We start from the raw sequence: 13,805 nt of genomic DNA on the forward strand, positions 1-13,805 counted from the left end.
TTGCATCTTGTGGCCAAAGTATTGGCGCTTTGATCATGTCCCATAATTTCTGGCATGCTGTATTTTTGTTTCCACTCATCTTAAATATTTTCTAATTATTTTTGTGATTTATTCTTTAATCCATTGGCTGTTTAAGAGTTTTTTTAAAAAATAATTTCCACAAATTTATGAATTATTTCAATTTTCATTATTGATTTTTAATGGCATCCCACTGTGTTCAGTTAAGACTATGCATGATGTCTATCTTTTAAAGTCTATTGAGGCTTAATTTGTGGAGTGGCATGTGGTGCATCCTAGAAAACATCCTCTGTGCACCTGAGAAGAATGTGTATGCTATTGTTGTAGCAAATGTTCTGTACACATCTGTTAGATCTGATTGGTTTATTGTGTTATGTCATCTGTTTCCTTAGTTATCTTCTGGTTGTTCTATCCATTGTGGAGAGCAGAGCATTGAAGACCCCACCTATTATTTGTGGAACTGTCCACTTCTCCCCTCAATTTCATCAGTTTTTGCTTCATATATGTGTGCATATATGCATATGTGGATATGCAATCACAATATATATTGATGGCTTGTCATTAAGTGTGCGTTTATAATTGTTTATCTCTGCTGTATTGTACTTTCTATTATAATACAATGTCATTTTTTGTCTTGTAACTTTTCTATTTAAAGTCTATCTTGTCTGATATTAATACAGACAGCTCTGCTCTTTTGGCTACAATTGCATGGAATATCTTTTTCCATCCTTTCACCATTGATAAATTTTCCATGTTTACTTTGTATCAACTTTTTAAATTGTTTATTCTAAATCCTATTATCAATTGTGATGGTTATGCAGTTGATTCTGATGGCTTTTTAAGGAAGCAATATTATCAACTGAAAATACTATGCATTATAGATGTGCTGAAACTGAGTGCCTTGTTCTAACTTTAATAGTGCCAGTGTTTCACATTAAGCATGATACTGGTGTTTGCTTTCCAAACAGATACTCAAGTTTGCCTGTACATAAGACAGAGAGGCTGTGAGACTGCCTTTGGACCTCTATTGTTTTCACTGTTCCTTACCATTGCCTTCAACAGAGGAAGATCTGACTTTACTTCCTTACATGTGAAATGTATATTCCTTTATTTTAACAAGAGGACTAAAATGTTTTATTCCTTAAATCTTTAAATTACACTGAGATTTTTCCAATATGTTGTCAAACTTCATGTTGCCCATCTATCTTATTTTGGTCTCATTTCACATGTGCTTGCGTCTGCTGCATGGAGATTTTATTTTAGTTTCCTATCAATCTTTGGCTGTTGCCTGCAATTTGATCTCAAGCAGAGTATTAAAGGAACATGGAATATTTAAAAAAGATGCATGATCTTTGTATATCCTGAACAATACTCATTTAACTACTGATGGGACATTCTCTGAAATGAGGTCATAATTGATACTGTCTGATGAGACCTCAGAAATCAGATTCCTTTGAAATACATGGCACTTTGACATCATCCACATCTAACGACATGGAGTGAAACATGATAGTAGTCTTACTTTTAAGATGACTGAAAAAAAAGGAAAAGCACTCTAATTTAGCTCTATGGACTTCAGCCTGAGATGGTTTATCATGAACAGACATGATGGTTTTTTCATGACAGACATGGTAACATGCTGAGGAAAGGTTCAAAATTCAGGCCTGTTCTGTATATGATACAGGTGTTTCTGGATTGATTAGAGGAAGGATAGGATGATGTGAAAAGGAGGTTAAAATGTTTTTTAGTTACTAAGTCATATTTAACTCTTTTGCGACCCCGTGGACTGTAGCACTCCAGGCTCCTCTGTCCATGGGATTTCTCAGGCTAGACTACTGCAGTGGGTTGCCATTTCCTTCCACAGGAGATCTTCTTGACCCAGGGGCAGAACCTGTGTCTCCTGAGTCTCTTGCATTGGCAGGTAGATTCTTTACTATTCAGTTCAGTTCAGTTCAGATGCTCAGTGGTGTCTGACTCTTTGCGACTCCATGGACTGCAGCACACCAAGCTTCCCTGTCCATCACCAACTCCAGGAGCTTACTCTTTACCATTAGGAAAGTAAAATATAGGCCTGAGGCTGGAGAATGGGAAGAGGGAGAAGAGCAGAGTCTAACTTGCTCTGATTTCCTCAAATCACTCTGAGTGAATAATCAGTCCTTAATATCTTCCTTGGTCAAACACTTCTCTAATTCATTCAGTGAACTGAGAAATAGAATAGAACAACTAAATAATGAAAGAAATCTGTGTTAGCCACAGAAGTTTCATGATTGAGTTACATTCTAAAACACATTTGGTAATTCTGTCCCTGATTGCTTTAATTCTTTCATAGCTTTCACTCTGTCCTAATCTTTCTGCAATTTCTCCCTTTTTTTTTAAAAGAAGCTTTTTGTCAGTCCACATTATAAATGAATTTAAGTCAACAGTCTGAAAGGAAAATGGAGAAACTTGACTTTTTCTATTGTTGGCAACTTTGTTAATGAGTGAATATAATATGCATATTCTTCAAATTTTAAAAAAAATAGTATTCTTTTTGAGAAGTTAAATGAATGAAGAGTGGCCTAAAAGCTCTATTTGGAACAACCAATGAATAATTTGTGACCATATTTAAACACTTCTTTGTTCTATTTTGAAAATTTATTTTTCAGTAATTCTGTCGTATTAGCTTAGTTCAGACACTGAAACAGAAAAAATTCTGACAAAAATAACTGCCTTGATCATAATTAACATTAAGTCGAAAAAGAACAAAAAGAAGGATTGGCTTGAAGAAAAGAGAAAGTGACTTAAACTCAGTTAGCATAACGTTTTGGTTGGTGTATTTTTAAATTATTATAAAATTTATGTTAAAATATACATTGTCACACTCACGACTGAAAATAGAGGGATTGGAGAAGCCTGCAGGATGGGAGAAAAGTAGGGAACATCTTCAATAAAGAGAAGCTGCCTGAGTAATTGGGCCTTCCTTCGGAAGAACTGTGCTTTAAGCAGAGTTGGTTTTTATCCATCTCCTTGGTTTCCTTCTTCTCTCAGCACCTGGTATCCTCACCTGACCTCCTGGGTTTTCAGAGTCCCTACTCTGATAAATGGGAGCAGTATGTTGTTCCTATTTTCCTTATTTCTTACCATTGAAATTTGGCCACCTATACTTATTTCTTAAGGTTCTGGTTTTTGATTAGCTAAAAACAGATGGTGTCTGAGTCAGGGTGGAGCGTGCTGAACAAGGAGATGTAGCATAGACTCTGGTAAGTAGAATGGAAAGGGGAATTGTACAGAATTAGAACACAGCTAGGCCTAAGGGAGTCTCATTTCTGCTTCTCTCTTCTTTTCCCCTCTGTTCTCTGCTTTCTTTTTCAGCCTCTGTTAACCCTACATGAGGGCTTCTAGTTGCCTTCCTCTGTCTTTATCCCTGCCTCTCCTACTCTCAATTGACCTCCTCCCTGTTCAGTTTCATTTTATTTTATTTTTCCAGGAAAACACTTTGACTGGTCCCAATCATTTTTCACGCTAAGTCACTGGTTGCCAACTTGTAGTAGATTTCCTCCCCGAGATTCCCACTCCTCTCATTCTGAAATGTGGCGTCGCCAACAGGACCCATGAGATCAGGGACTCCTGGCCGGGCAGGGATTCCTTTACTGAGGCTGCAGGCAGGGAGGCAATGCGTGTAACTGGAACAGATGTTTTGGGACATTGGGGAGTCCTAAAGCTCTTCAGACTTTGGGGCTGCACTGCTGAGTGACTGGTGAGTTTGGCAGCACATCTTGCATCCTTCAGCTAATACAGTGGGTTTGGAAGACACCAAGGGAATAAGAGGAATCTCAGAATGCTTTCTTCAGCATCAGCAGCAAGCTGTAAGTTTCACTTGAGAATACGTTCCCCATCTGAAAGGGTCATTACATTCTGTCTAGATTCCAAGGCATCTTGGCTTTCTGGTGAGGCATCATAGAAAACTGACCAACATGCAAGGCTCTTAGTATGTTCTATAGATTATATAACTTGAAAAGTTAGGTCAGCTCTGGTGAGGTTTCCCTAACACACTTTTCTCTCAGTATTGGCTGCTGGAAGACCAGCAAATTGATGTGAGTGGTCTTGGGAAGGAAGAAATCCCATCTTCTGCATACGAAGCTCCAGAGAAAAAACAAGGATAAGTGTAAGGAGGTCAGCTGTCTGTCCCTAGGTGCAAAGCTTCATCTGCAAAGCCCCAACTGATTACCCTGGGTTACAAAGAACCTAGTCTCTTTCCCCGTCTGCCTCTCTCCTTCAACTACACACACACACACACACACACACACACACACACACACACACACACACTCCCTGTATTCACGAAATTTAGCATCTAATGTCAGCCGTTACTTTCTAATGCACACCTAGCTGTACGCTGAATTTTCTGCATGCAGAGCCACCCTTTCCTGATCTGTAACATCATTTAAACAGGAGTTCAACGTGACAAGGTCTCAAGGAGTTCAAGGATGTTTGTCTCTTTCGGATGAATATATATCCGCTGGCCCAGTCTTCCTCCCACTCTCTCGTTGCCTCTCTCCTTTTCGTGCAAACATACGCCGAGTCTCTCACAACATGTACAAGTGAATGTCTCCCAGGGCTCCCGAGTTCAATGTCACGCTGGGCAGAAGTGGAGCGAGAGCGGAGCGACAGCGTGTCGCGTGCAGGCGGGTAGAGTCCCTCTCCGGCCAGCAGAGGGCAGCCGAGGGGAGGCGCTGGCGTGCGAGGGCTGAGCCGAGCCTCGCCTCGCGCGGGCAGCCTCAGCCTGAGCACCAGCCGCGCCGGAGCCCGGAGCGCAGCCACTCAGGGCAGCGGCGGCGGCGGGAGCGAGGCGCGCAGCGAGCAGCGGCGCGGGCGGGAAGCAGAAGGCGCCGCCGCCGCCGCCGCCGCCGCGACGGGCAGCCGGGCTCGGCGGCCGCCGGATCGGGCCCCTGCCCCCTCCGCCTCGTGTCTCCGGCGCCGGGCGGCCGGCGAGTCTGGAGCCCGCGCCGTCGCCGGCCGCGTCCCCCGGGCATGGAAGGAGGCGGCAAGCCCAACTCCTCGTCCAACAGCCGGGACGATGGCAACAGCGTCTTCCCCACCAAGGCGCCCGCGACGGGCGCGGGGCCGGCCGCGGCCGAGAAGCGCCTGGGCACCCCGCCGGGGGGCGGCGGGACCGGCGCGAAGGAGCAAGGCAACTCCGTGTGCTTCAAGGTGGACGGCGGCGGCGGCGGCGGCGAGGAATCTGCCGGGGGCTTCGAGGACGCCGAGGGGCCCCGGCGGCAGTACGGCTTCATGCAGCGGCAGTTCACCTCCATGCTGCAGCCCGGGGTCAACAAATTCTCCCTCCGCATGTTCGGGAGCCAGAAGGCGGTGGAGAAGGAGCAGGAAAGGGTTAAAACTGCAGGCTTCTGGATTATCCACCCTTACAGTGATTTCAGGTGAGGACTCGCGCTCGCCGCCCCACCCTCCCTTCCGGGCGCGCCCTCCTTCGCGCTCCCGGCTCCTGGGAGGGGTCGCCCCGGGACTGGCGGGGAGGGGCGCCCGGCCGGCCGCGGGAGGAGCCGCCGTGGCTTCTACCCGGGCGGCAGGCTCGACTCTGCTACTAGTTTCCACCCAGGAGGGGGTTGACTGATGAGTTCCTGTTGCCCGGGGAACCCCGGGGAAGGTTCTCCTCCTTTGCCTCGGGAACTTTGGGGCCAGATCGAGGAAGAAGGCCATGGTGACCCCCGGATGAGAGGATGCTAAGTTGTGCAGGGAAACTTTCACTTCGGAGAGATGAGAGTGTAAGAAAGTGGCCAGAAAGTCGTTGGGGGTGCCACCTTCCCTCGCGCTGTTCCCCCAAGAAGTGGGTCCGTCCCGAAGGGGCAAAAGGCGCTCCTGAGTTTGGGGAGAGGATGAGGCGACCCGAGACTCACGGGTCCTGGCCGGTCCAGCCTCTCTCGCCCGTAGGGGGTGTTAATCTGTTTTTCATCCGCTTATGCCTTTCTTCAGGAGAGTGGCTGGCAGGCGGAGGAAGGGTAATTTGCGCTTGGATGGCCCCTGACTTGAGATTTCAGTGGAGCTGGCGCTGCCTGGTGGGGCCGGAACCTGGCAGGAAGCCTTGAGTTCCCGAAAAGGAGACAGGGGGCGTTTGCAGAGCCCCCTTCCTGAAACAGAGGGGCACCCTTTCTTGACCTTGGCTACTAGTCTATTTCCAAAATCTGTTTCCTGTTTCCCAACTCTGGGAACAAGGGCAGGAGAGCTGTCAGCTGTCAGGGAAACTCTGCTTCGGTGAATTAACGTTAAGAGGTTTCCTGATCTTATTTGTCGCCCAAGTTTTCACTGGGTTATAAGCTGTTTAGAGATTATCAAATGAAGGTCGTGAAGTAGATCCTCTTATTAGTGTACGAACACCCTGCGGTCACGTTATATTAGCGCCTGAGGAAGGCTGAGCTTTTAATTAAAAAACAACAAAACCCAGTAAGCAAAAGCCAGGAATGGCATTTATGTATGTAGATATGTATGTATGTATGTATCCATTTACTGCTGAAATCGTTCGGAAAAGAAAAAGAAGAAAAAGAATGTGGTGTAAACTAAGCAATTTTAATAGGCGGCTGTTAAATAGCAAACAAATACAGCAATAAAAAGCAGCATTACTTTGAGTTGCTTGTAGAAACTAAGGGACAGTTGCCTTCAGCTCCACGCCTTGATGGGAGCTGTCCAGAGTTCTGAATGACATTTAGTGGAAAACACACACTTATGCCGCACAAAGCCTTGGAGCAACTGTCTTCACCTTCTCTGAGATATACGTAAAAATACATACATTCTCAGAAATAAGTAACCATCTTATTTATGCATAGGATGAATGTACTTTAGGAAGTGTGGAATGTTAAGGTTCTTATATGGAAAAACACATAACAAATTCCAAAGGAGGACTTATAAAACATAACAACATTTATAGTGTATGGAAAATTAAGAGTTTGATTGAAAAAATGTTCACATTAAAGTAATCTACTAAATAATCAAACATATTTCCTTCAGTAGGCTAATACTTATAGAAGCAAACTGTGAATGGCCTTATTCTAAGGTGTATAACATTGTCATATTCTTTAGAATTTTAAGTTGAAATCAGATGTAGAATACTGTTTCTACCTCAGTCTTCAGTGGAAATGTATTTCAACCCATATTGTTTTTTCTTCATGAAAGAATGTTACAGAAACTGCCTTTAGTCTTAATAACAAAACTAAGCATGGTCTTTCCAGAAATATATGTAGTTCAATATCTGCTTGCAAATAAAATGCTACATTCTGTTTGTTTAATTTTACACTCAATTAAATGGCTACTTATGACACTTTTATTTCTCAAGCAGTGTGAAAAGAGAGTATACTTTTTCAAAATGGTGGCATATAACTAAACTTATTTATTAGGTAAAAAACATAGGGCCACCTTTCAGGAATTGGCATAGTGTGCCAAAATCTTTTGAATGAATGAAGTTCATGAAATTAGAGATTCTCCACATTTTCCTAAGTAAGTCATATGAGACAGGGTATCTCTTTAAAACAAACAAAATAAATTTGTTACTAAACAGGAGGAAGAAATGGAAATCAGATGATAGTTTGACTTTATCATGCATTTAAAAGAAATGAGAGATAATTAAAAAGTGAGTTAATACTCTAAACCAACTACTGTGGAACAGTTTGGAATATTTGATTTTTCCCTTGCATACCTGGAAAAAGAAAATGGTAGAGGTAAATATTATAATTTAGATTTTTAACTGGAAGAAATCTGAAAAAAATAGATTTTAAAACTCACAATTACTATATACACTGGTCTTATCAATAAAACAACAAACTAAGGAAGGAATGTAAATACTTGCTTGCATATTTTAAATCATTATTATTTCATTGATGTCTTTATATCGTCTCACTACCAATATAAGATTTCTTAAAAATATGTAACATGTCAGGATACTGTAATGAAAAAAGCAAAAATAAAAAAAGCATAATTCTGTTGGCATTTTTCTTTTTCTAAAGGAAAAGCAGTGTGGGAATAATCAACAAAATATAGAAATGTTATAGTCGTGAGCGGTTCACCTCAGACCCTTTCCTGATGAAGACACTTTAAGGGAAGCGCTTTGCTGTGTTTCGTACAATACCAAAGTTAAGTTCAGTGGTCATTTAGTGACTGAGAAAGTGAGACTTAAGAATACTTTTCTGCGGAGAATGGGGGAGATGCCAGAAATGGGGGAGATGCCAGTTTGTTTTTTGTTTTTTTTTTAACCCCCTTCACCATCCTAAGCCTTGGCAGATCCAGGGAAGTTTCGTCAGTCTGTTCTTTGGTCAGCCCACATTGCTGAGTGTAGCGTGAGCCCGCACTCCAGGGCATGTCAGGACTCAGACACTGCAGCTGGTGATCTAGTCCCTGACCAGGACGATTGATTTCCAGGGCAGGCTCCCTTCTTCCTTCAGGCTGCGGGGCTGGGCTCCCCCACTGAGACTCCAGAGAGCCAGCTCCTCCAGGCGCTCTCACCCGCCTGGGCCCAGGAGTGCTGTTGCCGTGTCTGGCGAGTAGTTTTCTCTGCCTCGGTGTAAGTAGGGCAGATGCACTGTATTTCCCTTTCTTCTCAGGGGAGGATGATGTTAGAAACCTTCAGGGACTACAGAGGACTCAAATACCGTCAATACTGTTGGAAATAACTGGGTGGGAGCTACAGAATTCAGTTAAAAAAAAAAAAAAGTATGTTTTTGTTTATACCATGGTATAGAATCACCCTAACTTCACCCAAACTAGGGAAAACATGGTTAAAAAATAAAATCACACTGATTTTTGTGTAATGAGGACTTGGTTTCAGTCTTCTTGAGTTTCATGTGAATAGCACACATACACAAATAATTTGAAGGTTAAACATGATTTTGAGGTTACTAACAGTGATTGTATATTTATTAGCTAAAACTTTACTTTTCATTCACTTAATACAAAAGTGATACTGGGCAAGCATTGTCATTTCATAGCCAGTCCATTTATGATATAATCATTCAAATGCATTGAAAGAATAGCTAGGGGACTCTTGTGGATGGTTGCTATTACGTGAGTAATTTGCCTTAGAAGAATTTATCGACAGATTATTTGCCAGTTCAAGAATTCTGACATTATTTTGTTGGATCATGCTTACATAAGTGCCTTTTTAAAAAAATAATGCTCCATTCCATATATACTGCCAGGAAACATCTTGCCTCTGGTAAGGGAGGAGATTTTCTATCTTGACTCATTATTTCTTCCACTTCATCAATTAGTGTGAACAACTGTGAAAAGCTTATTGTGTGGTAAGTACACAAGGACTCTAGAGACCGAGTCACTTCCTGAAGGTATTGCCATATCTGGCTTTGCCTCTCTGCCTCAGGCTGCATCCACAGCTGATGTCAGAGGTCACTGATGTGTTCTTTAGGGAAGGGAGGCTTCCTCTGTATAACAGTTAGTCAGAGAGAGACTGCTTGTTTCTAGGAGCTCCTCCCAGGAAAACAATTCAACCTTCTGGGGTTTAAGGACTAATTAGCCTACTGTTATGTTATCTTTGTGCAGAATGCACTGTATTTTCCCCAGCAATGCTCCTTTTATTTGCTTTCTGTATCAATACAGCCAAAATTAACCATAAGAATTTATTTTTTTCCTCTGTTAGGTGAACGGTTTTCTACCTTATAAATTCAATTAAGTTCTTCATAGTGGCTCTAGCAACTGTTCAGCCCAGTTATAGCAAAACTATTTGAAAAAATGTGGAGGTATGAATTTATTCAGTTACCATTTTCTTAGTATACATGTAAGTTATAAAACTTTAAATTTTGCTAAGTAGATCACTATTTAATTGCATTTAATAGATATAGTGATTATACTATTAAAATATTACAAGATATTTTCCATTTTTTCCCAAGCAACTTTGCCTTTAAACCTACTTTTGGGGTTTATTATGTAAATTGAGTGTCAGACAGAAGCACTTTTACCAACTCACATTTTATTATGTGGGCTTGGATTGATGAACTTGCATCTTGAATAATAATGAAAGAATTTCAAATGCATTGGAACTATATATTACTGACCATTGTTAGGATAGGCTCATTTAACAGAATTTAGACTATATCTGCTTGATCAAAAACCACAAACCAAAACAACACCAACATCAGAAAACAATTTAAATAGTATTTGTAATTTTGCATTATTCCACTCAATGAACCTGTGTCCCCAAGTGAGTATGAGGCTAGCAAGGTAAATCTGTGGTTTGGGTGTGGTCTTTTTGCCATCCCAAGTGTATTTCTTATGTTTAGCAGATTATTCACTTGTGCTCACTCATGCTTAGTCCCTCAGTCCTCTCTGACTCTTGGCAACCCCATGGTCTGTAGCCTGCCTGGCTCCTTTGCCAATGGGATTTTTTTTCCAAGGAAGAATACTGGCCTGTGTTGCCAGGGGATCTTCCCAACTCAGGGATTAAACCTGTGTCTCCTGCAGCTCCTGCATTGCAGATGGATTCTTTACCTGCTGAGCCCGTTTACGTCCTCACTTGGAGACAAAAATTGGATTTAAGATGAAGACTTCCAAATAGATTTTCTTATAGGTATAATGCAAAATTATGGTAGACCATCAGTACTGCAGGAAGAGTACTGAACAAGTTCAGGGTCTGTGACAAATTTTCATTTCATCATTTTGGGTAAAGAAGTAGCAAGCTATGAATTAGGCTGACACAATATATTTTAGGAGGAGAGTTAGTGGTGATGAAGAAAAAGTCTGCATGCACTAGGATAAAAAACTATTTATACTTTCACTAAGTACTTTTCTTCCAAAATTAATTTTTGTGTGTGTGAGAAGGCATCTTGATGTACAAGTTAGCATTATTTTCCCACAAGAGAAAAATCAGGGGAAAATGGTGATGCTCCTTGGTTCACTTGGAGTTTTCTATGTTTTTGCAAAATAAACCTCCTGGCTGTGTTAATTCTGTGTGTGTGTGCGTGCACGTGCCCGCATAAACAAGCAAGAGAGAAACTGTTCAAGGGACATTTGTATATAAGCACATCTGATAAATACTCATTTATCAGACACACCTCACCCAAGTATGAGTGATAAAAATTGATTTCATGACCCTTTTCAAGTTTATTCGTTAAGTTCCTGGTAATATTATGTTTCATTTAATAACGACCACTCAGTTAAAGTATCAAAATTATGCATGCCTCAGATTTACAATTTAACAATCTTATTTACATAGACTTGTTTTTCTTTTCAAGATGTTATAGCTCTAAAGAAGTAAGGCTAATTAAATCTAAAATAGAATGGATTTATGTGTACATACAGCTGATTCGTTTTGCTGTACTGCAGAAACTACCTCAATGTTGTAAAGCAACTATACTCCAATAAAAATTAATTGAAAAAAGAAGTAAGGCTAATCACACACACGTAGAGTTAGCAACTGTTTACAAATTTTGTATGTTCAGGTTTCTTTCAAGTATTTCACTATTATCAGCAGTGCTGCAGCGAACATCTTTGTCCATTAGTCTTCATTATATTCTGTACATACTGATCTTATCAAGTAATACTGCTACCAACTAAGACTCTTCTTAAAATGTTAAGTGACGTGGGTACACCAGTGTTGATGTTCTTGTTTAGATAGTCACAGGCAGTTTTAGGACAGAAAGTCAGAATTGTCCTCCATTCTATTCGTCACAGAGTATGTGGAGTGGCAAGAATGATCTTATGCCATGTTATCTTATGTCTAATGAAGTTATCACACTACTTAAAATCCTTTGAGGGCTTTCCATTACTCTTGAATATATTTGACAAACGAGCTACAAGACTTGCATAATTTCAATTTATCTGGGCAACCTCGTCACACAACATTCGCTCCCTCATGTCCTCAGCCACCTGGGTAAGTTTTCAGCTCCCAGAACCAGCTGAGTTCTCTCCTGCCACAGATTTTGATGTGACATTTAACCCCGTTGCCTGAAATTCTCTTTTCACTTTGTCATTCTGCATTATAACTAGTTTCTCCTCCTCCTGTGGATTTCAGTTTAATCACTGTGATCACCTTCAACACCTCCCCCTTCCACTTTCTTTTTCTATCTGGGCTTTTTGTTTCATCAGAATTTATACTTCATGTATCTTTTTCTACTAGAATTTAAGCTCCCTCATGTCATCAGTATTATTCCATTTTATACTCCTCATGCCATAAGAATGTACATAATAGACATTTTTCCTGCTAAGCTTTCTCAGATGCTTTAGTTTTTAACAAGTTTTTGAGATAGTATTTATCTACAGTACAATTCATTCATTTAAAGGGAATGATTGGATGTTTCTAATATGTTCACAGAATTGTGCAGCCATTACCACAATCAATTCTAGAAAATTTTTATCACTCTAAGAAGGAATGCTGTATCCATTAGCACTCAATTCTCTTCTTCCCCTCCCTTCCTCCCCCCACACAGCTCTATCCAACCACTAATCTACCTTCTGCCTCTATAGATTTTTTTTTTTTCTTATTCTGGAAATCTTGTATCAATGGAATCATACAATATATAATGTTTTGTTACTGGTTTCTTAGCATAATGTTTTCATGTTTTATCTGTGCTATAGCATATTTCAGTTCCTTATTTTGGTATGGATATACCAAATTTTGGATTTCCCTGGTGGCTCAGATGGGGAAGAATCTGCCTGCAGTGCAGGAGGTCTCCTGGAGAAGGAAATGGCTACCCACTCCAGTATTCTTGCACGGAGAATCCCTATGGACAGAGGAGCCTGGTGGGCTACAGTGCATGGGATTGCAAAGAGTCAGACACGGCTGAGCAAACAACACACAGACACGTCCACCAAATTTTGTTGATTCATCAGTTGATGGATACCTTTGTTTTTGGTCTTTATGATTACTGCTGGTATGAATGCTATTGTAGTTTTTGTGTGTGTGTGTGCAGAGATGTATTTCTGTTTGTCTTAGAAGGGAAATTTCTGGCCCAGTTTATAAAAAAATTTTTTTTTGAATGAATGCACACTCCAACCAGGGTGTGTCACATTTATTCTTTCCATTAATGAATCCAGTTAAAGAAATCTCTTTCTTTTCCTACAGCAATATTTGGCATCCTTTCCCTGCTAGCACCTGTAGGTACATGTCCCAGCCGTTACCTTTTCCTGCCCAGTTTAGAGAGGACTAAATGAAACTGAAGGAGGTTAAGCACCATGAACCTGGTGACATGGATGGATGATGAGAACTGGGCCAGAAGTTTAGCTCTCTGGAATCTTTTTTTTTTTTTTAATAACCTTTATTTTTCAGCAAGTATGTTGTCTTTTTTTTTTTTTGACTGCATGACATGTGGATTCTTAGTTCCCTGAACAGGGATAGAACCCATGCTGAAATGGAAATGCAGAGTCTTAGCCCCTGGACCACCAGGGAAGTCCTGCTTTGGAATCTTGATTCTGTCACTCCAGCTCTTTTACCACAAAGAAACAAGGCTGCCAGTATAAATAATTCTCCACATCTTCAGGAAAACATTATGTTAAAGCTAACCATTTATTCTCCCTCATTCTTAAAACCATCTCAAAATAATATGAAAAAAACACAAATGAACACAGACAACTAGAATAAAAAGGAGAAAGCAGAGAACAAGGGATCTGGAAACATTCTGGGAAATAGAAAGAAAGCTAATGAAGTTACTCTGTTAACACTTACCCAGTCCTTCACCACTGAACTCCAGAAGTGTTCAGGACATGAAGGGACCAGTTAAGAAATAGTTTCCAGGAAAATCATTCTGAAACCAGGAGGATTAATTAAGGGTCTCCTTGGTGAATGCAGAACTGTTCAT

At 41.0% G+C, this 13,805-nt stretch overlaps 1 protein-coding gene across 1 annotated transcript in view; it reads left to right on the top strand.

Moving 5' to 3' along the window:
- Window positions 1-4,901: 4,901 nt before the first annotated feature.
- The window catches only part of HCN1 (hyperpolarization activated cyclic nucleotide gated potassium channel 1), a 446,804-nt gene continuing 437,900 nt past the window's right edge, over window positions 4,902-13,805 (top strand). Inside the window, exon 1 of the mRNA XM_043489086.1 lies at window positions 4,902-5,435. Coding sequence (XP_043345021.1) covers window positions 5,029-5,435 — 407 coding nt within the window. The 5' untranslated portion in view covers window positions 4,902-5,028. The remainder of the gene's footprint in view (window positions 5,436-13,805) is intronic.

Source organism: Cervus canadensis, chromosome 16 (assembly GCF_019320065.1).
Source record: "Cervus canadensis isolate Bull #8, Minnesota chromosome 16, ASM1932006v1, whole genome shotgun sequence".
In the NCBI taxonomy this organism is placed as follows: domain Eukaryota; kingdom Metazoa; phylum Chordata; class Mammalia; order Artiodactyla; family Cervidae; genus Cervus; species Cervus canadensis.